The 27637-nt window shown below is 40.4% G+C and overlaps 2 protein-coding genes across 22 annotated transcripts in view; one reads left to right on the forward strand and one right to left on the reverse strand.

Annotated features, from left to right (window-relative positions):
* The window catches only part of PRELID3A (PRELI domain containing 3A), a 206880-nt gene that overhangs the window by 81538 nt on the left and 97705 nt on the right, over positions 1-27637 (forward strand). For 4 of the 15 annotated variants that reach the window (XM_028162377.2, XM_057526525.1, XM_057526524.1 and 1 more), the window contains one exon: positions 3686-5682. The exons of 2 other annotated variants lie outside the window; for them this stretch is intronic. In XM_028162377.2, the coding sequence (XP_028018178.2) occupies positions 3686-3853 (168 nt within the window). In that variant the 3' untranslated portion in view covers positions 3854-5682. Of the gene's footprint in view, positions 1-1973; positions 2111-3685; positions 5718-27637 lie in introns of those variants that run through there. 9 more of the 15 variants (XM_028162367.2, XM_007196216.3, XM_028162374.2 and 6 more) reach the window with 9 other exon arrangements.
* SPIRE1 (spire type actin nucleation factor 1) overlaps positions 1-27637 on the reverse strand; it is a 216406-nt gene that overhangs the window by 4797 nt on the left and 183972 nt on the right. For 2 of the 7 annotated variants that reach the window (XM_057526507.1, XM_057526505.1), the window contains 8 exons: positions 27571-27612; positions 22437-22609; positions 13189-13276; positions 8508-8650; positions 2165-2302; positions 1506-1576; positions 961-988; positions 728-864 (listed from right to left, as the gene is read on the reverse strand). In XM_057526507.1, coding sequence (XP_057382490.1) covers positions 728-864; positions 961-988; positions 1506-1576; positions 2165-2302; positions 8508-8650; positions 13189-13276; positions 22437-22609; positions 27571-27612 — 820 coding nt within the window. Of the gene's footprint in view, positions 1-727; positions 865-960; positions 989-1505; positions 1577-2164; positions 2303-6100; positions 6275-8507; positions 8651-13188; positions 13277-22436; positions 22610-27570; positions 27613-27637 lie in introns of all 7 variants that reach the window. The other 5 variants (XM_057526504.1, XM_057526503.1, XM_057526508.1 and 2 more) reach the window with 3 other exon arrangements.

A 27637-nucleotide genomic window follows, 5' to 3' on the forward strand; every position in this document is an offset into this window, starting at 1 on the left:
GCAGGAACCTCGGGTACAGGTTACTGCTGGGCTCTCAGCTCCCTCACCTCACTGTCCACAGACCCTGACATGCAGAATGGCCACTGTCCAGCATCTGGCACCAACACCAGTGTCCCTCCCAAACAGGGGGCTGCTGGTGCATAAAACCCCAATACCCTGGGCCCTGCCAGCGTGTGGTCTGACCTCCTGTCTTTCTTAAGGACCAAAACTAACCTTACTCTGCATTAAATGCAAAGGGCTTGATATTTGGGCACCTTTTTTCTTTTAAATTGTCAGCTCTTGGCATAAAGCTTTATTTCTGCCTTTACAATAGGAAAGTAAGCCAAAGTTATCACAGACTACTGTAAACACAGGATTAAAAAGATTTTTTTCAAAACTAAAGAAGGAAGAAAGATTAGACTGTTAGGTACAAGTTTTCAACTCCGTTGAAAACAAGGTCAGTTTTAAAGATGACTTTTAAAGGACACACAAAAGTAATTACTTCCAAAGTAGAAAAAAAATTAAACTGTGAGATTAAGTATCTTTCAGGGAGCTAGCCATCACCCCTTGTCATGTGACCTTTGGCAAGTTTTGGAGATTTGTGTACAAGTCAAAACTATATTAAAACCAACCCACTCACCCACCCACCCAAACCCCTGCAAGCCAAAACCCCACCATATCACCACAGTCCTCAAAAGAGCTCTCGTCTTTCACAAAGGATGCTCTGGAGACCCGGCCCCTTGCTCACCTGGCAATGCTCCGAAGTGGCCGATGGTGGCCAGTGGAGGGTTTTTCTGGCCTCATACAACTTTCCCCTCTCTGCAAGGCAGAAGGTCCCAATGAAAAGATAGGAAGGGTGGAGTATGGCTTGGAGGGCAGCCGCATCTAGTATCCCAAATAAAACTGAGAATGAGTAGTACTGTTAAAGAGGCAGAATCAATAAAATTAGCACAAGTTGTGATTTCACTAAGCTTAGCTTACCTTTTTGCAACACTGTGAGCACACCGGCCTGTACACAAAATCAGAAGTGTTACTCAGCATGATAACCATGAACGCAACTGCAGAGTTAGAGAAGCCGCAGGCTGCGTGGCTGTGAATTTCTACAGTAAGTCCCCTGGACTCTCTGCTTCTTCTATCAGAACGTAACAAATTGAGACAACTGGATTGCCAAAAAGACAATCACACTGTAAAACTTAACTCTTACACTGTGTCCTATGAAATGATCAGCTTACGTCTGTTTGGGATTTTCTTACTTGTCTATCCTGGGATCACGTGACAGTCACATCTATTTTTTTCTGTTCAAACGTGACATATTATTAGACCTATCTTGGATATGAAAAGAAACACATGCAGAGAAACTTTCCAGGCTTAATATCAAATAATTGTCCACTCTTGAAGCAATCACTATTACTAACTTACAAGCACAGCACATGATAACAGACTGGATTATTTCTAATATTGTTCCTCAGAGAAAAATGATAAAACAGTGGATCCTTGACTGCTGTCATCAATTACAAAAGCCTTACCTCTTACAGAACTGACAGGTATAAGACCAAGTGAAGAAGGAAAATCTCCTGGTTCGGCAACAAAAGCAGAGCTAAAAAATAAAAATTTTAAAGGAGAAAAAGGCATTGCCAATAGTTAATTTCCTAATTTGCATGTTTGTACACACATTTATATGTGGAAAGTTTAGTAGACAAAGGGAGAAGAGCATTTAGAGACCCTTTTATTAAGTTTGGTTCTGTGATAATTATAATCTGCTCTGTATTTGATTATAATTCTACCTTTAAATGGTAATAAAAGGCCACAGTTCTCAAGGGTCTTGCCACCATGGAATCAAACGGAAGAAAGTTCTGAAAAAGTCTTCTCTGTTTCTCAGATACATTTTCTCTACAATCCTTTAAAAGTATAACAACTAAGGGCAGACCTTGTTTTATGAAGGCATACCATTATTTATTATGGTGGTTTTAACCTTCTGGTTTTCAATTTCTCAGGGAGAAATAAAAATACTCACTTTCGTGAGCAAGGCAGAAGAGGGACTGCCTGCCACAGGGTAAGCCTCTTACCTCCTAGAATCCCCCCAAAGTCCTATGCCATCTGGCCAGCAGACAGTGTCCTCAGGGGACATGCCTGTGACTGACCGATCTTCTAACCCTGCTGATCCATCAACTGTAAGTGGCTCTACCTTTCCTTTTTTCAGAGCAGTGTAGACATCTTTATACTGTTGGTATTTTTCCAGCTCTGCCTTCACCAGGACCTGACGAATATGCATCACCTCCTCCACAGTAAGTGCTAGGCATTCCACTGGGTAGCAGAATTCCTCCTGAAATTCAAAATTCCACATGAATAAGAAGTTCCCACCACCCTTCTGGCAAGGCAAAGTTCCCCTTCAGATCAGTCACCTGGTTAGTAGCTTCAGAGAAGAAAAGAGGTTTCCCAGTAAACACTGGAGCAGAGCTGGCTCACTCTGGGGACCACACAATTTCTAATTACACTGAGACAAGAGATGGCAGAAAACTTCCGGGGACCATGTGAAACACTGTAGCCACTGAAATTTCCAATTAATAAAATTTCCTTACATTTGTTTAGATGTTTGCCTCAGGTATCTCTATTCCGTGAAGTGGAGCTACATATCTATGCATTGAAATCTTGGGGAAAAAATGTTATTGTTCTAAACCAAATTTCTGTCAGTTTTCTCCTATGATTACACAAAGATATTATTTCGTTTGTGTTGTATATATCTGCTAATAGATAAATAGCAAATCTACAACATTGGTACTGTTTTAAAAACTGATTTGTGGTACCCAGAATAGCCAAAAGAAGGTGGTTAGTAATTGATATTGAGAAGCGTTATTTAGTGGTAAGTTACATCAGCACAGCCTAAAAACTCCTAACAGTGTGAGTGGAACTGGACCTGGAAGCCAGCAGGCACTCCCGTCAGGCTGCCCCACGCTCTCCAGATCTCTCATCACTTTTAAACAACTACAGAAGCACAGGCCACACTGGACAGATGTGGAGACACTCAGAGAACTCTGACGATAAATATCGAAGTTGGCTGTCTTATGTTAATGGTTTCCCTAACAACAGTGGAGGAAGATGTTGATGTAACTGATCCCACTGAATAAAGAGCCTCACACCATCTGCTCCCCAGCCGGCCCTGCGCTTGATTGGTGGGCCCAGTAGAAAGACAGAACGGTTTTGTGCGCCCGCACCCTGCTGGGCTTCACAAGGGCCATTGTGGCAGAGCGACACAACCCCGATGTCCTCGGTGTACACACGCTGTAACTCACGCCCACACACACAATAGTGCTGCGCACAGGCATTCTGGAATCAAACAAGCCAAAGGAGACAGCACAGGACTATGAGTGCAGTCAGTTTATGGAGTTTTAACATTTAGTTCTGTCTTTCAATCAGAGAAAAACAAAAATAAATCTAGGTTGCAAACTTGAAAAACATTAGCATTTACTAAAAAAAAAAAAAATAGTTTGCAGAACTACTGCTTCTTACAAATAATCAATACAAAATCATCTCTGTTCAAGCTAACTTAGGGAAGATTAAATTTGCTAAAAATGTTTTGGAAAAGATCCTGCAATTGAACGTTTAAGATGAAGAGCTTAGTATCTGGAGGGTAGGAGGATAATTCATGTGCTCTAGGATGTCTGAAATACTCAAAAAAACCCACCATCACCCAATTTTCTTTCAACAGGAAGAGCTTTCAAAGTTGGCATGTCCCATATTTCCTGAGCTTCGCTTGACCCTGAGAACAGAGTGTGGGAACGGGCTTGCCTCCGAACGCTGGGCATCACAACTGTGCACAGATAGTAGGGTCAGCTGCACACGTCTGAACAGCGACCTTTCTCAGCTTCTGACATAGTTCATAAGAAGTATCCCTACGGTCATCTTTATTCATCAGCAACAAGCATGACTATCGTACATTTTCTGACAGTTACCTATGTGACAAAATTGCTGAGCTGGAGTAAAATAATGTATGAATCTAGCAAACAAGCAGAAGACCACTCCCTGAGATTGGCTGTCGTGTATTAGGAAGATGGCGATGGTGCCAACGTCACAGCTGCGATGCCCGGGTGGTGGGGATGCTCCACACACAGCAACCCAGACAGCCTGCAGTTCCCGCTCCTCAGTCTCAAGTCGTAAAAGGGCCCAGTCAAGCACACTTCCAACTTACTGATTTGACCCATACACAAACAGAGTGTTCCATCAGATGTAATAAGAAATTGTGGATTTTTTTGTGTTCTTGTTCTTTTTTAAAATTTCAAGCAGATTACCCTTTAGTAAAATACCTTCCATCAGGTCAAATGCTAATGTTTTAATTCTGGTGCTTTCCCAAGGACAACAAAACTTTAATGCAACATGAAAGAAAATATTAGTTACTAGAATAGCTTTCATTATTTTTTTCAACTGACAAAAAATATTAATTCAACATCCCCAAAGCCAAATTAAACCTTAACAGATCTTGCTGAGATGCTGATGCCCCAAATTGTGAAGAGCACTCAGGGTTCTACCCATGAGCCGAGCCCTAGTCCCCGTTGTTATGATGGGCAGGGTCACGCCTGCAGCAGGCACTGACCTCAGTTCATGGCATGGACTCCAGGGACCAGAGCAGCACAACTCTGATTCTCTGGCTGCTCTGTGCTTCAGTGTGGCTTCCAAATTTAGGAAAGGGAAGCTAAATCTTAAAGAGTTTTAATAGAGATTACAATATACTGTAGGAGCAGATGTGCCTTTAGAACTCACTGTTACGTACGTCACTAAAATGGCTGAGTTTTTGTTAAATATTCTGGTTATATTTACCATTCAAAAGGGGTCAGAGTTAGGGAGCACAGAAATCAGAGAGCATGGTGTATAACCTGGTTACTGAGCCAGAGAAGTGGAAATGGTCATATTTTATAGAGTGTTCTAGGTTAGCAAAAACTTCATAAATAAGTAGCAGATATTTGACAATTATCCAAAACAACCATTGGTTTTTGTTTCTAATAAACCAAAGGAAGGCAGATTTAAATAAAAATAGCAAATATTAAGTTTAATTACTCTTTTTTCAAGTTCACTTTTAAATTTCAAGGTGAATTCTCTGTCTAAAGTCACATGTAGACTTAGTAGACAGACTGTTTGGGGAGGGTTGAAAATAAAAATAAAATGTCAGCAGATATTCAGAAACAGCAGCAGGAGGGACAGGATTAAATGCCACCTCCGCATCTGACCATGTGCTCACAGGGCCAGATCTAAAATGAAAAAAAGAAGAGATTTATCCTGTATTTCACGGCAAATAAAGAGAAAGGAATCTGTTGTACCTCATTTACATTCAGTCTCTTTTCTAAACCAAGATGGGTCATAAAGAAAAACAAAGAAACCAGCTGCTGGTTCGCTTATCCGGGACAGGTCTGGTGAACAGAGGACTGTGGAGAGCCGGGCTGGGCGGCTGCCGACACCTGGTCAGCAGGTCAGCAGCTCGGGTCACACTGGGGGCAGGGGAAACCTCAATATGGTCCGAGGCTTTTTATCCCACTTAAGTTTGGAAACTATTATACTTCCTTTAAAAAATGTATTCTGTATGAAAATCTCATAAACAATACAAAATGAGAATTATTTAAAATATTTTAAATAATCACATCAATTAAAAAAGACTTCAAATTTCTCTCTACAGAGAAGCACGGTGTTTTTTCATAACAACCACATAATATCCTGACCATCACAACACAGCTTTAAAGGTGCTGGAGAAGAGAAAGAGTGCCCGAGCCTCCCTGGCCAGGCAGCTGAGTATATGGGCAACGGCTCTTCTGAGGGTGGGGCGGCTCTGGGCTGGGGGAAGGTCCTGATCTGGGGGTGGGGTGTGGGGGAACGTGGTTCAATCAGGGGGCTCAGAAGCACCGCCCATAGCCCCTCTGTGCTGATGCCGCTGCATTCTGAGTTTGTTGTCCTTTCACTATCGTCCCGTCAATTGAGATCATGGTGTGATCTACGCATCTACCAAAGATTGGAATCAACAGTCAGAAGCAAAGTGTCCATCTAAGCTGTTAATTTTTGCAGAGTGCGGTAGCTGAGGGATCACTGCCAAAGAGGCAGAGAGGAAAATAATTCCCAGAACCAGCAGAAAGAGGCCAACCTTTGCGGATTTCCACCTGCTGGTAAAAGCTCTCTCACACAGATAATACATAGCCCCTGCTACCCCCAACAAGGCTGCCTCCAAAGGGTGAGAGCCGAGCAGAGAAGCTGTTTGAAGGGTAGAAAAAAGCGGTCGGAAAGGTGTCCTTGGCCATACTCTGGTTATCCTAGGAACCTGAACAATAGATAAAGGAAAAGAAAATGGCAGGGGAAAAAGAAAAGGAGAAAATAATGCTGAACATGAGTGACCTACAAATAGCGATTGCAGAGCATGAAACAAAAATAAACACCACGGAGGACGTTAATGGTAGATTCCACATGCAAGTCCATGCCATCGTCTGCATCCACATGTATCAATCAGGAGCCCAACCATGCCTAGAGAACCTCAGAATTCACACGGCAACACTTAAGCTTTCTGGAACTCGGTTGTCCTGTGAACACTGAGTCTCCTGCACACGGGCTCCGTGGGATGCAGGCCAGAGGCGAATGCAGAAACATACACCACACAGCCGCCCCTCCCCCGGTCGGTACTTAAAGACAAGTCGCCTTCATTTAGAGGCGTCACCCACAATCATCTGACCAAATGATGAAAAGAATTACACTTTCAACATCCTAAGGAAAGGGAGGAAGATACAATAAAAATGAAAATGAGTAACAACAAAGACATTTCTGCCATTTTTAGTTGAGAGCTTATAAATACAAAACGATTCCATGTTTTCTAAAATATAGCTAAAATTTTAAATTATCATACTTTTAAAAACAATACTTACCAAGCTAGACGGCACTACCATTAAAGGAGTGTGATTTTATGGATTTCCCAAGATAAGCTACTGGCAAGAAAAGTCAGGACTTTGACCTGGAGGTTCTTTTGTCTCAGCTGGTGTCTAGAGGCACTTCGGGGGCAGAGTTCTGTGCCGACCACAGGTCTCCCCTGCCTGCTCACTGAGCCCCTTCTCCGCCATGGCATGTGGGTTGTATCTTCCTCTCCTTCTCCACAAAAAACAACTGACAGCCGGACCACACACACACTGAGTTCCCCTTCGCCAGGAAATATACCTCACGGGCCTTTCTTGGTAAAGCTTCCATCACTAGCCAAAAAATCCTTGTAGTTGATCTGACAGTTTCTTTATACTGATAATTTTAAAATTTAAGTCTAACCTCAACAATGATGTCATATGATCACAAGGCCAGGTACACAGCTGAATGCTAAACTGACTTCTAGGAAAAGCTGTGAAGAAAAGAATCACCTAATCGTTGGACTTGTGGAAAAAAAAAACCCAAAGGAGTTCTCTCTTTTTCAGTTGCGACAATATTTTTCAGGTGTGACAATAACTGTGTATTTTGGTAAATAACTTATTAACAGAAGTCTTTGGATTTTAAACTTTGAACCTGTCGGGTTAGAGTTCTGTTTTTCAGTTGGTAAACCACTGATGAGGCTGTATTTCACCATATATCAGTGTGTGGTGATTATTTAGGAGTTAGAGGAATCCTAACAGGAGTTGCCACGAAATCATTAGTTCTTTAATCACATTATTTGGGAATAGAGAAGACTGATCAAATTTCAACACTATCAGTGTAGTTCAAACTTCGTTTCTTCACAAGATCCATACTATCTCCCTTCACCTGGACGGAGGGACCTCTATCACTGCTTCATTTGAACCCCTGATGATTCATCACAGCCTAAAAGTATGGACTGCGTGTAGTCCAGTGTTTTATTCATGAGAATCTGAAGAACGATTAGGTATCGGGTTGGCTGCTGGTAGAATTATTGACTGAAGCCCTGCATCTTGCCTGCAAGTATTTCAGAAGTCAAGTGGGACAGAAAGAATCTTCGCAGGCTTCCTCTGGCTGGCAGACCTGTTAGCTCTTCCTGGAAGGGCCTTGTGTGCCACATCCCCTGTCTGAGAAATGAGTAGCCACTACATGAGCCTGGAAGTCTCCGGAAAACAGCAAAAACTGTCAACCCGTCCAAATAGCTGCTTTGGCTCCAATATCACAAAACATGCTTGAAAACAATGAACAATGGTTTTTCATGGATCAAAATTCTCCCCTTGGACTTCTGCCTCAATAAAAGAGTCTACTGTAGTCAGACTTCACTAAGTTTTCTGTTTAGTTTCAACAATTTTTAAGTGGATTAATGCCCTTTGAAAGGAAGAAAGTATTTCTTTAATAAATATCCATACTTTCAACCATTAATAAGTCTTCTGGGGAAAAAAAAGTACTTTAAACGAACAAAGAATGGTCAGACTTCATTTGGGTTACTCTTAGGTTTGGTTTTCTGTAGCTACTAAAAACCAATAAGGTTATTTAAAGTTCAGTCTAGCTTTTGGAAGCTTCTCAAGGAAGCTAATGATTCCAGACCCTCTAACTGCTCACAAGTTACTCTGCAGAGTCTGTCGGTTACTTACGAGAGACCGGGAGCTCTGCCTGGACGCTGGCAGGAACTGTCTCACGTTAGTGGGTGTTTCCTTTTCAATGGAATGTCGTCTCTGGGGCGGCTGCCGTCGTTCTGGCTGGGGTGTGGAGGATATGGGCAAGAACTTTGGAGGGTCTAAAGAAACGGAATGAACCACATTGAAATCAACTCTCTTATAAAAAAAACTTAGGTTTTGAATTTCTAACAGAAAACCCTTTGTCATTTGTGACAAAACACTGCATTCAAAGATGAAGTGTTTATTTTGTTGGAGAGGTATATTAAGATTGGAGGTCCCTAGGGGGATACTGGAAGGACTGTTATAGAAGAATCTTTGCAAGATAAACTTGCTACATAAATAGCAAGGAAAAGGAAAAAACAGTTTTTAACATTCATTCAAATTCATGCATAAAATACAATATAAATAGTCTCTCAGATTTGTAATACAAATGCCATGTTATTTTCCACAGAATTTTGCAATTGAACAGTCAGGCTTTATTTAAAATTTTTTTTAATTGGACAAAAGACTTGTATTCAATAAAAAATTTTAAGAGCAAAAAATTCAAGAAATAGATCTTGGGCTTTATTTTAAAAGCATGTAAAAATTATGTATTCTGTGTGTCAAATCATACCAAAATTCTCAAGTGTACCCTCCTTTTACATTCTCCTTTTTGAAAATAAAATATGAAAACTCTTTCTTCTTGATGTGTATCAAGACATTTTATCCTTAGGTTTAAATCAAGCTTTATTTAAATTTCAAAAAATAAATTCCAGCTTCAATATTAATACTATATATGCTACTGCTCCTCTGCCTAGGAATATTTGGGGACAGGGTTTAAAAGGAGAATGTCTCAGGGTCTGATTCACATTTTGGAAACATAAGGAGGACAACAGAAATCATTTCTGCTGTCAGAGCTTTACTTCTGTTATTGATTTCTAATCAATTGGTAGCCACCCCAGCTCACTTTTGGTTACTCTCTGCATGGAATATCTTTTTCTGTCCTTTCACTTTCAATCTGTTTATGTCTTTGCATCTCAAGGAGTCTCTTGTACACAGCATGTAGTTGGATCATGTGTTTATCCATTCTGCAAATATCTGTCTTTTGATTAGAGAGTTTAATCCATTTACATTGAAAGTAATTACTGATAAGAAGGGACTTACTTCTGTCATTGTGCTATTTGTTTTCTATATGCCTTATAGCATTTCATTCCTCATTTTCTGCATTCCTGTCCTCTTTTGTGTTTAGCTGATTTTTTATAGTGAAATGTTTAAATTCCTTTCTCATTTACTTTTTGTTTATATCCTATAGCTATTTTCTTTGTGGTTACCATAGGGATTATATTTAAGATCCTAACTTCATAACACTATAATTTGGATTAATACCTGCTTAACTTCAGTAACACAAAAATCCTCTGCTCCTATACAGCTCTGTCCGCATCCCTTTTAGTTCATGGTGTCACAGAATTACATCTTTATATATTGTCTGCCCCAAAACAGACTAATAATTCTTGTAAATGCTTAAGTCTCTCAAATTATATAGAAAACAAGATTTGGAATTACAAACCAAAGTTACAGTAAAACTAGCTTTTATACTAATAGTTCTTTTTTTCTTTAAATGTATTAGTTTGTTAAATCATGCAGAAAACAAAAAGTACAGTTACAAACCATTGTTATAATAATATTAGCTATCATAATTGCCCATCTATTTATCTTTATTGAGATCTTCATTTCTCCATATGGCTTTGAGTTACTGTCTAGTGTCCTATCATATCACCCTACAGGACTCTGTTGAGCATTTCTTGAAGGGGAAGGTCTAATGGTCTTGAGTTCCCTCAGCTTTTGTTTATATGAGTATGTCTTGATTTCTCCCTCACTCTCGAAGGACAGTTTTGCCAGATATAGGATTCTCGGTTAATGACTTTTTTCTTTTAGCACTTAGAATATAGTGGCCCAGGGTCTACTAGCCTCCAAAGTTTCTGATGAGAAGTCTGCTGAAAATCTTACTGAGGATCCCTTGTGTGTGATGACACTCTTCTCTCTTGCTGCTTTCAAGATTCTTTGTCTTTTGAAATTTTGAATATACGGGTTTCCCCCACTATCTGAAAGAGTATTCCTATGAATCCTTTCATAAACTGAAATGGTATAAAGCAAAGAAGCAAATACCTTAGGACACATCTTGCTAATGAATGCACAAAATAAATCAAGGTAAAGCACAGATGCTCACAGACACAGTTCAAAGTTATGGTGGCCTGATGCAAACGCTGAACACTACTTTTTTTTTTTTTTAGAAAATTGGGCTGGAGATTTAAATTTATTTATTTTATTTATTTTTATTTTTGGCTGCGTTGGGTCTTCGTTGCTGCACGCAGGCTTTCTCTAGTTGCGGTGAGCAGAGGCTACTCTTGGTTGTGGCGTGCAGGCTTCTCACTGCAGTGGCTTCTCTTGTTGCGGAGCACGGGCTCTAGGCACGTGAGCTTCAGAAGTTGTGGCATGCGGGCTCTAGAGCACAGGCTCAGTAGTTGTGGCGCACGGGCTTATCTGCTCTGCAGCATGTGGGATCTTCCTGGACCAGGGCTCGAAGCCGTGTCCCCTGCATTGGCAGGTGGATTCTTAACCACTGTGCTACCAGGGAAGCCCTGAACACTATTTTTGCTTTTCAGCTTTTTTTTTTGTAAAAGCAAAAATCCTCTGCTGATTTCTTTCAGTTAGTGAAAACAGGTACCAATGTAGGTCTTTTGTAAAAGTGAAGGGACATAAGGTGAACTTTTGAAAAGCAGGGGATACCTGTAATGTGTCTTGGTGTGGGTCTCTTGACTTCACCTCAGTTGAGCTTCTTGGATATTTATATTCATGTCTTTCATCAAACTTAGGAAGTTTTAGCCATTATTTCTGCAAATATTCTGCCCCTTTCTTTCTCCTTTGCTCCTGGGACTCCCACACGCATATGTTGGTCCATTTGATGGTGTTCCACAGGTCCCTTAGTCTCTGCTTTTTTCAATCTTTTTTCTTTCTATTCTTCAGTCTTGATAATTTCCACTTGCTAATTCTTTCTTTTGCCTACTCAGATCTGTCTTTGAATGCGTCTAGTGAATTTTTCATATCAGTTATTGTACTTTTCAGCCCCAGAATTTCTTTTTTGTTTCTTTCTAGGTTTTCTCTCTATTGATATTTCCATTTTGTTCACACATTGTTTTTTTCAACTTTCTCCACATCTTCCTTTATTTCTTTGAGCATCTTTAAAATTGTTGTTTTAATGTCTTTGTCTAGTATATCTGTCATCAGGTCTTTTTCTGGGACCTGTTTCTGTTATTTTGTTCTTCTGAATGAGCCATACTTTCCTGTTTCTTTATATTCCTTGTGATTTTTTGTTGAACACTGAACATTTGAATTTATCAATGTGGTAAATCTGGAAGTCAGATTTTCCCCTTCCCCAGGGTTTGTTGGGTTTTGTTATTGTTTTTCTTACTGTTGAAGGCTGATCTCTGAAGATCAGCCTGAGGTGTAAACTTAACATTTCCTCAGGTCTTTTATGAGCCATTCCCTGGGCATTCATAGTCACTTTCTAATTCTCCCATGTGCATATGCCATTGTTTTTGAATGTTCTAGGCTTTTCACTCTCGAAAGGGGAAACATGAAAAATGAAGGGGTGGGGGAAAGGCACCAGCCCTTTAAATCCCCTGGAGATGACTTCAGCTAGAGGGGAGGGGGTGAAGCTAGCAACAGTGCAACAATGGCTGCCTGCCTCTTTGCACCTTTGAAATCAGAAGCAGTAATCAGCAATCAGAGGACAGATCCCCAATATTTGGAGGACAGGGTCCTTTTTGTCCACCCTGGCTCCTGCAAGCTGCTCTAAGAACAGCACACAGCTGCCTGTCATGTGGCTGGGGGTAGGGGATGAGTAGCTGCCACTGTGCTATGAGCTGAAATCTACTGAAATTAACCCTGGAAGTTTTAGGCATTCAACAAACTCCAGAGTTCCAAAAATAATTACATCAGACAGATTCTACCACTACAATTATTGTCTAGGTGGAAAGACAAATTCCGGTGCCTCCTACTCTGCCATCTTCCCAGAATCCTCCCCTTTAATATATAATTTTTAATTTTTTATATTGGTCTTATAAATGAAAAGATTACCAATAGTATTTTTTTAAATCACTTAACTTTAGATTCTGTATTGCCTGAAGAGTTATAAAGGTGTTTTTACTATCTACATGTGTATGTGGGTTACGGTGTGTGTGTGTGTGTGTGTGTGTGTGTGTGTGTGTGTGTGTGTGTGTGTGTGTGTGTGTGTGTGTGTGTGTGTGTGTGTGTGTAGGGGGGATAACAAGTGTGATTATTCAGAGCTTCTGGCTTAAATTTAGATAAGGAGGTAATTAATCTAAAAAATACATACAGACAGTTGACCTATTCCCTACAACTATTATCTGTAAGCCCAAAGGTGACTGATTTGTTATAAGGTGAGACTCTGAGACCCAACTGCCAGTTTAGCCCTACCTTATGATGTCATTCTAGGAAAATAACAATATTTCTCTTCCTGACTAGTGAAATGCCAGGGTTAGTTCTTTAATTAACTAGTTACCCCAAATGACAACAAGGCACTTTGGGATTCCCTTTTTTAGGTCAAGTATGTTTTTTAAGGCATCTGACACTAGTTCTTTGTACTACAAATACTCACTCTTCCTTGTGGACACAGCCTCCAGAAAGGGAGCTTCAAGGAAGGAGGGAGATGCACTGCTGCTGGCTGACCTGGGCAGAGTTTCTTCCTGAGAAAGGCACAGGCAGACAGAGAGAGAGAGAGAGAGAGATCTCATGCTAATTAATAATGTTCACTCACAAATATTTAACATGAGGCACCAAATTTTAATGTCAAAGGTTCAAGGCAGGTTGGAGACAAGCTAGAAGGGATCTAAAATTAGACATGTCTGGGTTGTGCCCTGGCTTTGTCCCTCATTAGAGAGATGTGACACTGAGCAAGTTTCTTATCTTAGTTTCATAATTTCCATAGGTCACTGCAAGGACAGATCTGAGAACACATTTAAAATGCTTACCACATTACCTAGCACACAAGAAATGGTGATTAATATTATCATTAGTGGAGTATTTAACACATTTATAAAAGTAATAGACTTGGAACCCCACAAGGATAGATGTGGTGTATCTTGTTCATCGTTGTTACCTAGTACCAAATCCATCACTTACTAAGTAATGAATAAGTATTTGCTGAATGAATGAAAAATATTTCATGAAATGTCATATGAATCTAGAAAAATGTCTGCATTGTGCCAAATAAAGTTTAAATTCCTATTACCAGTGAGAAGAGACCTTCTTAATTTGTTTTAGACTATACCAAAATAAAGTATAATATTTATTCATGAAAAATTTACTATTTACTACGTGACAGGGGATATACATTAACTAGAAGACAACTTATTTCCATAATATGTATAGAAAACTGCTAAATATTTTTAAATATACAAGAAAGTTAGGTTAATATATTAATCTATGACTATGTGAAACAAATAGCGAAAATTCTGACCTACTTAGTTAAGGTGACTTTAAGAATTAGCCATTCACTAAAAACTGGCTTTACCTAAAACCTACTGCTGAAAGCATTAGTTTTGAACACGCCTCACTACGAAGGATCTGGCCAAGGAACAAGAGAAGAAGAAAGCCTTGTAAACCACAAAGTCCAAACAAAGCCAGTCTGAGCAGCAACCTCTGCATTCTTGATACTCACCACCAAGAACAAGCCAGGCAACGTAAGCAAAGCCTCACCCCAGACACGCTGGAGGTCACACAAGTCTCCAGAAAAGCCAGCAAGAACTACCATAATCCCCTTCTGCTTATGGAAGGTCAAAAAGGAAATAAAAGCTAAGAGTATCTCATAGGAAAAGAAAAAAGGAGTCATACCAGGACTTTCCAGTAGTTATGAGGTGGGAGCTAGAAACAAACAGCAGAAACCATCCCCATCGCAAATATTTCAGCCAACCTTCCCTAGAATCATTTTTACAGCCTAATTTCACATAAGTCTGAGACATGTCCATGCCTTGCACCCCACTACTTACTGGTCTGAAATCCTCCCACTGAGAACAGCCAAGAGCCTGTCCTGGGCAGGCAGGGCGGATGCAGATCAGTGCGGGAGACAGGGCCATTGCGGGGATGGGGTGTGGCTCAGGGCCTCTTGGGATTTGCTCCCAGAAGCTGTGGTTGGTCCTCTGGCCATGCATGCCCACCTCAGGCAGCTGCACCCACTTTCAGACTACTTGAAAAATAATCCTACCATTAAAAAAATAAACTCAAACCGGATTAAAGACCTAAATGCAGAGGAAAACATAGGCAGAACAGTCTTTGACGTAAATCATAGCAATATTTTTTTGGATTCGTCTCTTAAAACAGGAAATAAAAGCAAAAATAAACAAATGGGACCTAATTAAACTTAAACTTCCTTTCGCACATCAAAGGAAACCACTGACAAAATGAAAAGACAACCTACTAAAGGGGAGAAAGTATTTGCAAATGGTATGACTGATAAGGGGTTAATATCCAACATATATAAACAGTTCATACTATTAAACATCAAAAAAAAAACAGATTAAAAAATGGGCAGAAGAACTGAACAGACATTTTTTCAAACAGGAAATGCAGGTGGCCAACAGGCACGTGAAAAGATGCTCAACACTGCTAATCATCAGGGAAGTGCAAATCAAAACCACAATGAGCTATCACCTCACACCTGTCATTTTGTTGTCAGAATCGCTATCATCAAAAAACAAAAACAACCCCACAAATAAATGCTGGAGAGGATGTGGAGAAAAGGGAACCCTGGTACTCTATTGACAAGAATGTAAATTGGTCTAGCCACTGTGAAAAACAGTATGGTGATTTCTCAATAAACTAAAAATAGAACTACCATATAACCCAGCAATTCCACTCCTGGGTATGTATCTGAAAAAAACAAAAACACTAATTCAGAAAGATACATGGACTCCAATGTTCACAGCAGTATTATTTACAGTAGCCAAGATATGGAAGCAAACTAACTGTCCACCAATAGATGAGTGGCTAAAGAAGATGTGGTGTATATATATATATATATATATATATATATATATATATATATACACATGCACACAAACACACATATACATACAATGGAATATTACTCAGCCATGAAAAAGAATAAAATTATGCCATTTGCAGCAACATGGATGGATTTGTAGGGCACTGTGCTGAGTGAAATAAGTCAGAGAAAGGCAAATACTGTATGATCTCAATTATATGTGGGATCTAAAAAATACGACAAACTAGTGAATATAACAAAAAAGAAGCAGACTCACAGATATAGAGAACAAACTAGTGATTACCAGTGGTGAGAGGCAGTGGGGGAGGGGCAATAGAGGGGTAGGGGATTAAGAGGTACAAACTACTATGTATAAAATAAGCTACAAGGGCTTCCCTGGTGGTGCAGTGGTTAAGAATCCGCCTGCCAATGCAGGGGACTCGGGTTCAAGCCCTGGTCCAGGAAGATCCCACATGCCATGGAGCAACTAAGCCCGTGTGCCACAACTACTGAGCCGCATGCCACAACTACTGAAGCCTGCACACCTAGAGCCTGTGCTCCGCAACAAGACAAGCCACCACAATGAGACGCCTGCGCAACGCAATGAAGAGTAGCCCCTGCTCGCCACAACTAGAGAAAGCCCACACACAGCAATGAAGACCCAATGTAGCCAAATAAATAAATAAATAAAATTTAAAAATAAAATAAAATAAGCTACAAGTATATATCGTACAACACGGGGAATATAGCCAATATTCTTTAATGAGTATAAATGGAGGATAATCTTTTAAAATTGTCAGTTACTGTATTTTACACCTGTAACGTATAATATTATACATCAACTATAAAGTATTTACTTTATAGAAAGAAAGAGAGAACAGAAGAAAGAGAGAAAGGAAGAAAGAAAGAAAACTAATCTTCACCAGGATTAGTTCCTGCCCCGGAGGAGTCACGGAGACGCCCAGAAAGGAACCAGGGGGCGTGTGGTGTCCCTGTCATGTCCACTCCCATTGACTAAACACTTTCTGCCTGGCTGAGGTGTTTCAATGGGTCTCTGACATCTCTTAACATTAGTCTTTTCTACGGCCTGGTCTGGTTTCTGAAATTTGCTTACTTGTATTGTCTGATCCAAGTTACTAGTCTCTGACACTAAGTTAGGCCTTTTCTAGTTCTATGTCCTGACCAGTGACTCTTAAATCAGGTCCTGGATGCAATGAGGTCACTGTCAGAAGTCCCGCAGCTTTGCTCCCAGGGTGGTGCTGTCACTGAAGGCTGCCAGAATTGTCTCAGATGCCAGCCTGGGCACCTAACTCACTTAACAGGAAGGAAAATCTCCCTCTTCCTGAAAAGAATCCCAGTGAAGGCACAGATACAGCTCCTTTGCTTAGCTTTCCTACTGAAAGCTTTGATATAGCTCCAATCAAAGCTTATCTTGACTTTTAAAATGTTACTTGGGATAGGCTAGCAGAGGTTATTAAAGATAAGCAAGAAACACTGAGGTTTAGAGTTTTAGGAAGAGAAAAAAAAAGTGATGGAAAAAGATCTGGTGTTGGGAGGTCTGGTTTAGCAGGGATTCTGCTACTGAAAATTTGTCTGACTTTTTAAAGTTGGTCTCTATCTCTACTAGGGGCTCAGTTTTCTCACTGAAAAGTAATGACGTTGAACAAGATTTCTAAGCCCCTTTCCAGTTTAAGTTATTTTAAATTCAAGCATTCTCATGTACTGCTAGTTGGAATACTAGAAAGTTTATGAGATATGCAGATTTTGGAGTTAGACTTGGGTTTCAAATCCGTCTCTATAATTTACTCTTTAACAATCTTAGTTCAAAGACAACACCTTTCTGTGTGTCTGTTTCCTTATCTTTTATATAAGGATCATAGCTACTTCTAGGGTCTGATCAATTTATAATACCTAAAGTATAACATAGAGTTGGCTCAATAAAAAGTAGATATTAGAGCTTTCTTTAAGGAACTTGGCAATATGTATCAAAAGCTATAAATATGTACATTCTTTCATCTAGCAAACATTCTTCTAGAAATATCCTGAAAAATAATTCAAAGCAAAAATGTATCATAAGGATGTTCACAATATTATTGTTATTTATAATAACAGAAAACTGGAAACAGCTTAAATGTTCAAAGACAGGGGACTGGTTAAATATAATATGGCAAATTATTATGATAGAATACCACACAGATATTTGGCATCATGTTGAAAAAGGATTAATCAGATGGGAAAATGCTCATAATATTTTGTTAAGTAAAAAACATGGGTTAGTTCCAGTTCTGGCAAAATGGCAGATTAGATAACCTATTCCTATGGCCTCAAGCAGGGTATAAGGTCTCTGGGTCACTACCAATAGCCCAGTTTCACAACTAGAAACTTTTAAAGACATCAGTTCAAGCTTGTAGTTAATGCTGATTATTTAACTATTATAATTTAAATGCACAAAGCTGCTGGGTAAATCTAAGAGAAAAAAAAGTCCCTTTACTGGTTCTGCAACTGGAGGTCTCACTTGACAGAAAGGAAGAAAATGCATTTCCTTGATGGAACAAAGGACGCAGGGCATTAAGAAGACAGAGGGCAAGTCATCATCTCATGGCTCTGAACAGGATTAAGGAGTTTTTCTTTCTACATAAAGCAGCTGAGTTTATGTTGATAAAGTAAATAATCCATTAATATTCCATTTCATAAGAATATCTGACATAATAATATATTGACTCTACAGGGAAATTCACTACTCAATGGGGAATATTTAGACAGGAACCTGTTCTTTGTGATAATTTGGGCCCAAGTTTAAGTTAACCTCAAAGACAGCAAGGGGCAACAGGAACTTTGTGGTGCACAATGGAATCAAATGAAATATGTCTGCAGAGGTGAGCAGAGCTGCTACCCTGGAACGGTGGCAGTTACCTCTTAGTATGAAGTCTCTGTGGAAGAGAAAATTAAATGAGATCATGTATGAAAGAGTTCACCATACAGTCGGTATTCTGGTGGCTGGAAGGGTTTTTTTGGTCTGTTTTAATTTTTGTTTTTGGCCACGCCGCATGGCTTGTAGGATCTTAGTTCCCCAACCAGGGATTGAACCCAGGCCCTTGGCAGTGAGAGCCTGCAGTCCTAACCACTGGACCACCAGAGAATTCCCCTGGAAGGTATTTCTTAAACCTGAGGGAAAAACCTCCGGTGGAGAGACTGCAAGGCCAGCAGGAGACGTGTGATCGTGCACAGCAGCACTTCCTCCAGGAGTGAGTACGGTGCCCTGTCCGCAGCAGGACGAGCTCAGTGTCAGGCGTGCTGGGACTTCCTAGGGGACACTTCCTCTGAGAATGGAAAAGGCATGAAGATGGGGAGGTGGCGGGGTAGGGAGCGGAGGGCAGGGCCTAGCCCCGCCTCCATTTCTAGCTGACCCGCCTTGTACTTCTACAGCTTTGATGTGAAGAAAAAGTTTTGGTCCTTAAAAAAAATTTTTGGAAGCCACTAAGTAAATGGGAGGGAAGGAGGGAAAATGGGGAAGTGGTGATAAAATTGAGGGGATGGAAGAAAAGACTAAGACCAGCCTTTTCTGAGCTTCTTCGTTATTTGGCCTCCACTGTCCTCCCACTACAGGCCTGAGTCTTAAGTCTTTGTTCCTGCGCAACCTCCATCAGGAATGCTTTAGACAAGTCAGAGAGGCGGGGTCAGTCCGCTCCTCCGCCCCCAGGGGAAGTCCACGCCAGTAGGGGAGAAACAGGAGACCGGCTGTGACGTGGCCTGGCACGTGCCACAAACAGTGGAAGCCCTCTGCCCACCGCTCTCCTCACCTGACTCCTAAGCCCAGGTCCTCCCTCTCCTTGAGGCTTCTCCAGCCCCCGGCCCCCTGGTGGCATCACACACGGGTGGCTCAAAAGGTGCCTGGAAGGCCGCGAGCACTCAACAAACACGTGTAATGACTCAGTGTATGCTTCTTATTTCCCATTTGGATTATGAGCAAGGGGACAAAGCCTATTGCACTGCTGTCCCTTTACTGCTTACTGAAGGCATTTGGTAAATATATGAATGGAAAAAATGGAGAGGCATTGGAAAAAAAAGAAGTTGGCGAAAAGGAAAAATAGGAGAAGAGTTAAAGAAAAAAGTGTGAAAAAACGTTACTATAAAATGTGAATGAAGACACTGTGCAATGTGATGTGGGATATATCTGTCTTAGTATCTATAGCCATTTTTATAAGTGAGCAAATAGGACCAGAGATAAATCAGTCTTGGTTTAGGAATTTCCTGACATCAGGAATTCATTAAGGTGGGGAAAAGAACACCCACCCATCAATTTAGAGAAGGCAGGACTCCTCAGCCTCTTTTCCGCTTTCATACTTATGGGCAGAACTGCCACATTCTGGAGCTGGAGGAGACCTCAGATGGAGGACACGGTGGTGGCTGACACAAAGGGACCTGTCTTCGTGTCCTGTCCACAAAGCAGAGCCAGAGCCCACGGCACGTTCCTGACTAACTCACACTGTAAGGAAACCCGGCTTGAGTCTCAAGGTGCTTCGTTCATCTCTATAGAAACATCGGTTAATTATCAGGCTTTACAAGAGACATCTTTCTGAGTTGGTTTTAACCAGCCGGTAGATAATCTTAAAGAGGCTAACGTTAAGAAAGCTTTTTAGGATGAACACAACTAATCTACCACAATTAAAACCGAGTTTCATCAAAAGAAACTCTACGGAGCCTCAGAGAAGGCACCAAAAAAAAAAACCTCTACTGAAACTTTATCACCAAGCCCAAGTTTGAAACATAGCTGTTTAGAATTAAAGGCTTCTGCTCATCTGTGTTTTCTAAATTTTAAAGTTTGAACATATTTAGAAGTTTTAAAATTCTATATTCAGAAGTTTAAAAAAAAAAGGAATGTAAGGCATTCTCACATTCAGCATCTTTGCCCTGCCCCTCCTTAGTACTTTACAGCATCAGCTGTAAGGGAAGAGGACAGAGGGGTGTGCTTGCTCCAGTCCTGGCCCAGGACCATTCCCTCTGTTCCAGAAATCAGAGGTCCCCACCTTACTCCCAATCATGGGAGCCATGATTGCCCAGGCCTGGACCAGCAGCCAGACAAAGACCAGGCTCAACACTTCTCAGCACCATATTTCACACTTCCTTTCTAACTAATGGGCAGGCACGCAAACACAGCCTCGCTCTGATTAAGAGAACTGTGTCTAGCAAATCATCTCAAGATTTGGATTTAGGGCATCAGCACAATATTTTCACGAAGAGGAAACCTAAGACAACTGCAGAGGCTGTCCACTGCCCTCCTCATGGCCTGGGCATTCTAGCTCAGGGCAGTGAAGGATGAAGAAAGGACAGGAAGGGGGTCCTGGACACACGGGACGGCGCGCTCCCTGCACCGGACACAGGTGCTTCCAACAGACTCTGCCAGGGCGGCACTGGTGTCGGCACCGTCCAGCTTGGTCACCTCCAGCCACACGTGAGAACTCAATGAACTGAGTTTTACATTTATTTAATATAATTTACATTTCAATCATCACAGTTCTAGTGGCTAACCACTAGATCTTCTTTTAATTTAAACTGTTGTTCTCACAGATTAGCATGAATTTCTTTAAATACGTGAGTGTCTGCTGGGGATTAGGAGCTGGGAATATAAGGTGAATTCTGCACCTTCCCTCCTGGGAGCTTGCACTTGGTGAGAGAGAGAAATAAATGGACAATTATATTACAAAGGGTCAAGTGCTCTAACACAACAGACGGATCAGAAGGTTATAATGGAATCGGAGAGGAGCTGGGTGTAGGCTGCATGCAGATGCACAGAGCGGAGCAACAAGGGAGTGAGCAGGAAAGAGCAAGGGGCCCAGTGGGGCTGAAGGGTAAACTGAGGCAGAGTGATGTTGCAGGCAGCAGATGGCACAGGCTCTGACGCAGCTTCTTCAGGGACAGGAGTTTAGTCCTGTAAGTGGCAGGATGCCTTCAAACGGTTTCAAAGACAAAGACCCTGGTGGTATTTGCAAGATGGAATCAGGGAAGCTAGGAAGAAGGAAGATAAGATATGACTGATGAGAGAGCGCATGCACTGAATTGGGCAGTAATAAGAATACTTCTTTACTATTCTTGAAGTTTGAAAAACATTTAGTGGCAAAATTGTTATTACTGATATTGCTGGATGACGTGTGGAGACCGGTGAGGGCGTTATGAGACAATAACTCCTCAAGTTCTAACTTGGATGAATGAGGAGAGAATGGAGCCAGCAACCGAGACAGCAGACAGGAGACGAGAAGCCTGCTGTGTGTGGCCTGGTTTGGCAGGGGGCGGGGAAATCATTTCATTTTATATAAGCTGACTTTGACGGTCCGGTAGTGGAGACATACAATACTGACGCTGCAGACAGAGGCTTGCAGAGATCTGGGAGCACCCACGTCAGGAACAGGAAGGATCTGCAGGGCATGGGCGCAGTGTTGGGGGACCTGTCTGTTGGTGTTACTATTACAGAAAGAAGCTTCAGTATGGATGTGTGTGTGTGTGTGTTCTAGAGAGGGAAGAATCTATGAAGATGTTTTTCTTTTTCCTTCCCCAAAACAAAGGGAAACATATTTAAGAAAATATAGGTTTGAAACTGTTGACTTATTTTAACCCCACTGTAATCTAAGACTACGTATGTATGTCACAAGTTATTCTATAAACTACAGCCACTGTATTGGTCTTTATTAAATAACAGTAAGTAATCCACTGTTTCATTTCCTGCTAAATGAATGAATTTTAAACCTAACTTTAATTGACTGAAAAATGGGAAGAGATTAAGTAACAGCTGGAGCAACACGAGGACCGGTCGGAGGGCGCTCGCCTCCTGACCCCGAATCGGGACATGGGGGGCTGTGGGGCCTCACCTCCGAGTCACAGCTGTCCAGCTCGGCCAGAGTTGGGGCTTTGAGGAGTTTCTTCCGCTGCACAGGCACCTGCTGTGCGGCACCTGCCCCATTTTCTCTTGAATGTGACGTTAAACCTCCATTCACCATCGATGATTCCAGGACATTCTTTGGAGATTCAGGGGTAGCTACCTCTGGTAAAACAAAGGTGAAAGCTTACCTTTTCTTGAGCACAGAAAGGTAATCAGTGAACCAAACACACTTTTCCAAGTACCTGCACTTGGAATCACACCCGAGGTGATATGGCATTTCTACGTCATGCAAATACAACACAGAGGCTGGACACAGTAACACCTATGCATATACAACACTTGTGTTAGACATTAACTGTCAGATTCAAATAAAGGAAACCTTTAAATGAATAATTATATATTCACATTTGTAGATTAAAATTTAGAGCTAGAAGAAATACTACAGATAACTGACTCCAACTTCTCTATTTTCCAGAGGCCCAGAGAGGCTAACTTTCCTTTTAGCCTCTAAAGAGCTAGTGATCGACGGATCAGAGTAATGGCATGCACATATGGCTGTAAGATCTGAAAGTGGTTTGATTTTAAAATAAAAATAGCTAATAATCTATATGCATATAAACATGAACACAAAGACTCTGGGATACATTCCCTCTGATAAAGCTGATTTTGATTATCCAAAGCTCAAATCTGGATGGGAAGGCAGTGAAAGAAATGTGGCAGCACAGAGCACAGAGCATGGAGTTCGGAGTACAGACTACAGAACACAGAACATACAGTATGGAGTACAGTGTACAGAATACAGAATAAGAGCATGTAGCATAACGTATAGAGTATAAAGTTTAGAGTATACAGTATAGTTAAGATGCAGATGGTTTGGATTCAAAGTCTAGCTCTAGTTGTTTGACCTTGAGCAAGTTAAATTTTCATTCCTCAACTATAAAATGGCTAACAACAGAAATGGGCTCGTTGTGAGGATTAAATAAGTTAACAACTGCATATAAAATACTTAATAGTGTGTGTAATAAAGGCAGTGCACAGTAAATGTTAGCAATTATTAACACTAACTTATATCTACATTTGTAAGTGAGTGAACTAAGGCTAAGGGTGATTCAGCCAGTCACACAGCCAGCGCGGCAGAGCTGACACTAGAATCCTTGTCGATACGGATTCTAAAAGGCCACCTTTTTCTGTACTGGAGCCTGTAATCTTCCAATGCAAGTGGAACTAATTTTCTTCATGTATTTCAATAACTAATAATTTTAATAACTAACTACTAAATTAGAGTATTTAAAAGTGAGAAAAAGCAGTCCCTGCATGATTTAACTCACAGACCAGCCCATAACCTGGTTTTTGCCCATGGAGCAGTCTGTGAAACTCCCATGGTCGGGGGTAAAGGGTATGCTGGGCACTGAAAAGACAGGATTAATGCTCGTTTTTTGGGGGGAAGCATTGTACCTGAAGTAACTATAAAATACAAGAATGTTCTATTTATAGTAGCTCCCCTCAACATGTAATAGTTTTATGCTTGAAGTGGAAGAGGTGGATTTCCAGGTAGCATTCAGAATGTAAGTATGTTCTAGTACAGCATTCCTTGACATTATTTAAAAGAATTATGTAAATTATTTATTATAAATGATGTATATCTAACTTAATATTCATAATTTCTGCATATTTTTAGATATCAAGAAGGCCAGGACTAGAACTGCCCTTGTGAACTAGAAGGAAGGGTTTGAGTGAGCAAGAAAGGAATGAGGAAAGGAAAAAAGGAAGGAAGAAGACAGACTTGTCATCAATCATTTATCATTTTACATAAAATGTTTAACAGAAAACCTGACAACACATGAATTAATTTTGTTATTACCTCTCCAGGTATTAAGTAGCTAGAACAAATATATGATTGGGGGACGGGGTGCGCTGAAGGGACAAAAGGGCAAAAGCAGCAAGTTTTTACAAAATTACAAAGGTTAAAATCTTTAAATAAACCTTTCATAAGGTGTAGAGAGCAGTAGGCTGCCACACTTATGAGCGTAATTTAAAAGTCTTCCAGAGAACAAAGGAGGAAATGATTGGGCTAATTGATTAATTCCTATTCAAGAAAAAAGGTAATGTTTAAATATGGTCTTGAAGTATCTTTTGAAAAATCGTATTCTATAGCACACATTTTTTACACACTTCCTCCAGAGGTTCACGCAGTAGCCGCAGCCAGTCTTCCAAGAAAAGGCACGCGCATCTCCTACCGGCCCAACTATCCACACCCAACTGAGGCTCTGCCTGGAGACACAGTGAGCTTCTCCAGGCGGGTCTCACAGGTCCAAGCCAGAGTTTCCCTAAGGGTGAAGTCACCAGTGGTGTGTGGAGGAACACTAACACAGTTTTAATGGTTATATATTTAATGTTTCACAAAAATTATAATTACTATATCAGATACATGATTTTATGGATGTTTTTGCTTAAGAAAATTTTAGAAGTCATTTATGGTAGATTTAAAAAGTTTAAACAGTACTGGTGGCACTTAAGTCTGGTAAAATCATGAGGGTGATGTCTGCACTGAAGTTTAGGGAACACTGTTAAGTGACAGTGGCTGCCATGAGCTAATTTCATTCTCAATGCAAGGGATCTGAGAAATTACCCAGTAGCTCTCTAACTGCCTGAAGACTTTGCTGAGGTTGGTAACTGTACTTGAGCTCACTGACTCAAACTACTGAAATAAACACCTAGTACTCAATTCAAAGCTTTGAGATAAATGGAATTAATAGAAGAATATGTTATGTCCCAGTCAGGCTTCAGGATGATCTCCGTATGTAAGACTAAATACTGTGTGTGATTTTATCTAATACTGCATATTTGTAAAAGCCCCAGTTGAACATACTTTTAAGAGATATTTTTAAGTAGTTTGATTACTTATACTTTTCTCTTCAAATGAATGAATCCTCACTATCACTTCAGTGTATCTGGTGAGAAAACCAAACCCTTGGATAAGACTTTAGACTTCTTCTACATAAGACAGAATTTCTGGTGATATTTATAAGTAAGCAAACTATTTAAGATGCTACACAGAGCTTTAGAAGTCATATGCCTCAGGTTCAGAATCTAAAACGCACAACCATGATATTAAATACCTTATCTAATAACTTCTATTATTACATAGTGTAATAATTATGTCTGTTAGATACACCCAGGCTGCTGCCTTATTTAGGTGGAGGAAATACGGCTGAAATAAAGATTGTATATTTAATATTTGCAACAGAAAAATAAATTATACTTACCTTAATGTTGACTGGATTAAGATTTCCCACTAAGAATTAATATTTCTAAAACATACCTGAGCAGCAGAACATACTTCAATGTGTCCTATTCTACACTTACGTGCATTACCTACACTACACGTTTAAATATTTACTCCTTAGTTAGCTAATTTCCCAACTTAGACAAGAAATGCATCCCGATCTTTGCATTTAGGTTAGAAGAATAGATCAGTCTTTTCCATTTATAATTTGGGACATTTAAATTGGTTAGTCAAAATGACACAATGAAAACACAAGAAATCGAGAATGAAGTGTGTGGAAATTGCAAAGTACACTAAGGTACAAAATAAATTATGGCAAATGATAAGCAGTGAAAGCAAATCAAAATTTTTTGTTGCTCCTTTACATCGAGGAAGCTCAGCACCAAGAGCTTTCTTCCCAACACAAGAACCCATCATATAACCTGTAAGACACAAACACACCTACATACATGTGTGTGGGCATGCACGCCATCCGGGTGAGCCACCTGTGCCTACTTCACGGGAGCCAGCAGCCAGTGTGCTTAGGCAGCGGCCACTCCCAGAGAGCCCGCCAAGGAGGAACATCTTTAGTAGATATTTAGAAGAGAGGGATCTTAGAATGTGTTGCCAACTTTTGGAGATCAGCAGTAACACAGATGTTCTCAAACATTTCTGAGTTTACTTTCCAGACCAAGTTTTTTTTCTTTTTACAAAGTTACTCTGCAAATGGTTGATAAAATAAAAATTGTCAAATGGATAAAGAAAATAGAAAAAGCTCCTCAGTGGTCAGTCAAAAGTAGTAAGTGAAGACTATAACATATTTATCTGAGTTTCTTGAAAGTGCAAATATTAGTCATGCCTAAGAGAACTACAAATATACATAGAAATTCAAAGAGCAGTTGGGAACTATTTTAGCAGTTGGAAGATACTCAGTAAATATTCACAGACAGAACATGATACTAGAACTCTCTGGCTCTTTAAATATGAATTTGTATGTAAGATATGCCAACAATTCCATGGCATGTAAAAGAAAATTCTGGAAGGAAATACTAGTGCCAATATCTTATCTCATTTTACATTCAAAACAGCAGCTTCCAAAGTCTAAAATTCTAACGTGCAAAACATTTTATTGGGACTAAGTTGGCTTTGAAAATTTGCTCATATATAATTTAAAATTTCAATTTAAAAGGGGGGCTGATTTTACAGATCAAATTTAATCATTAATAGCTACTTGTTTCACTGTTAGTCCCTGTCTATTTAACAGAAGGGCTCTAAACGTGTACTACAAACCCGGGACACATGATTATATTTTACAACCAAAGCCATTACAACGCTCGTGTGTTTTTAGACTCTTAACCAGCACACAGAACCAGAGTGACAAGGCCCTACGCACAGGAGCACTGGGTACGCAGATAGCTCTTGCCCCTCAACTGAGGAGCAGTCGTCCTCTGAAGCAGCTGACAGTTCTGAGTTCAGCTACCTGAATAACTGAGTGCTTTAGAGAGTAAGAAGTGGCAAAACTTTGTTTCTTGAAAATGTTTTCTATGATCTGAAGGCAGAGTTCTGTTAGACTCTGACCGCTGCTTTATGAGATTGGGGGTGGGGTGGGCACTGTGTTCCATGACCACAAGTGTCACGGTTCTTCCACAGGCTCCTGCAAGGCAACAGATTTATTACAGTTTTAATTTTTTTCAAGTATACTATTTTCAAAGAAACAGAATGTTTTATTTGACTGACCACAGCTTAGAAGAAGCCTTTCAATTTTCTTTTTTGATGTGTTTGAACAAGCAGATGAATGAAATGTATTTCACAGAGACCACAAAACCCACGTCAGGTGTGAAAGTGCTTTTTTTTTTACCTGACAAGTCAAAACTGTAAGACATGCTAAGTGGCCGCATTGCTGAAAAAAGAAAACAAACAATAAA

This window comes from Balaenoptera acutorostrata, chromosome 13, assembly GCF_949987535.1.
Source record: "Balaenoptera acutorostrata chromosome 13, mBalAcu1.1, whole genome shotgun sequence".
Classification (NCBI taxonomy): Eukaryota; Metazoa; Chordata; class Mammalia; order Artiodactyla; family Balaenopteridae; genus Balaenoptera; species Balaenoptera acutorostrata.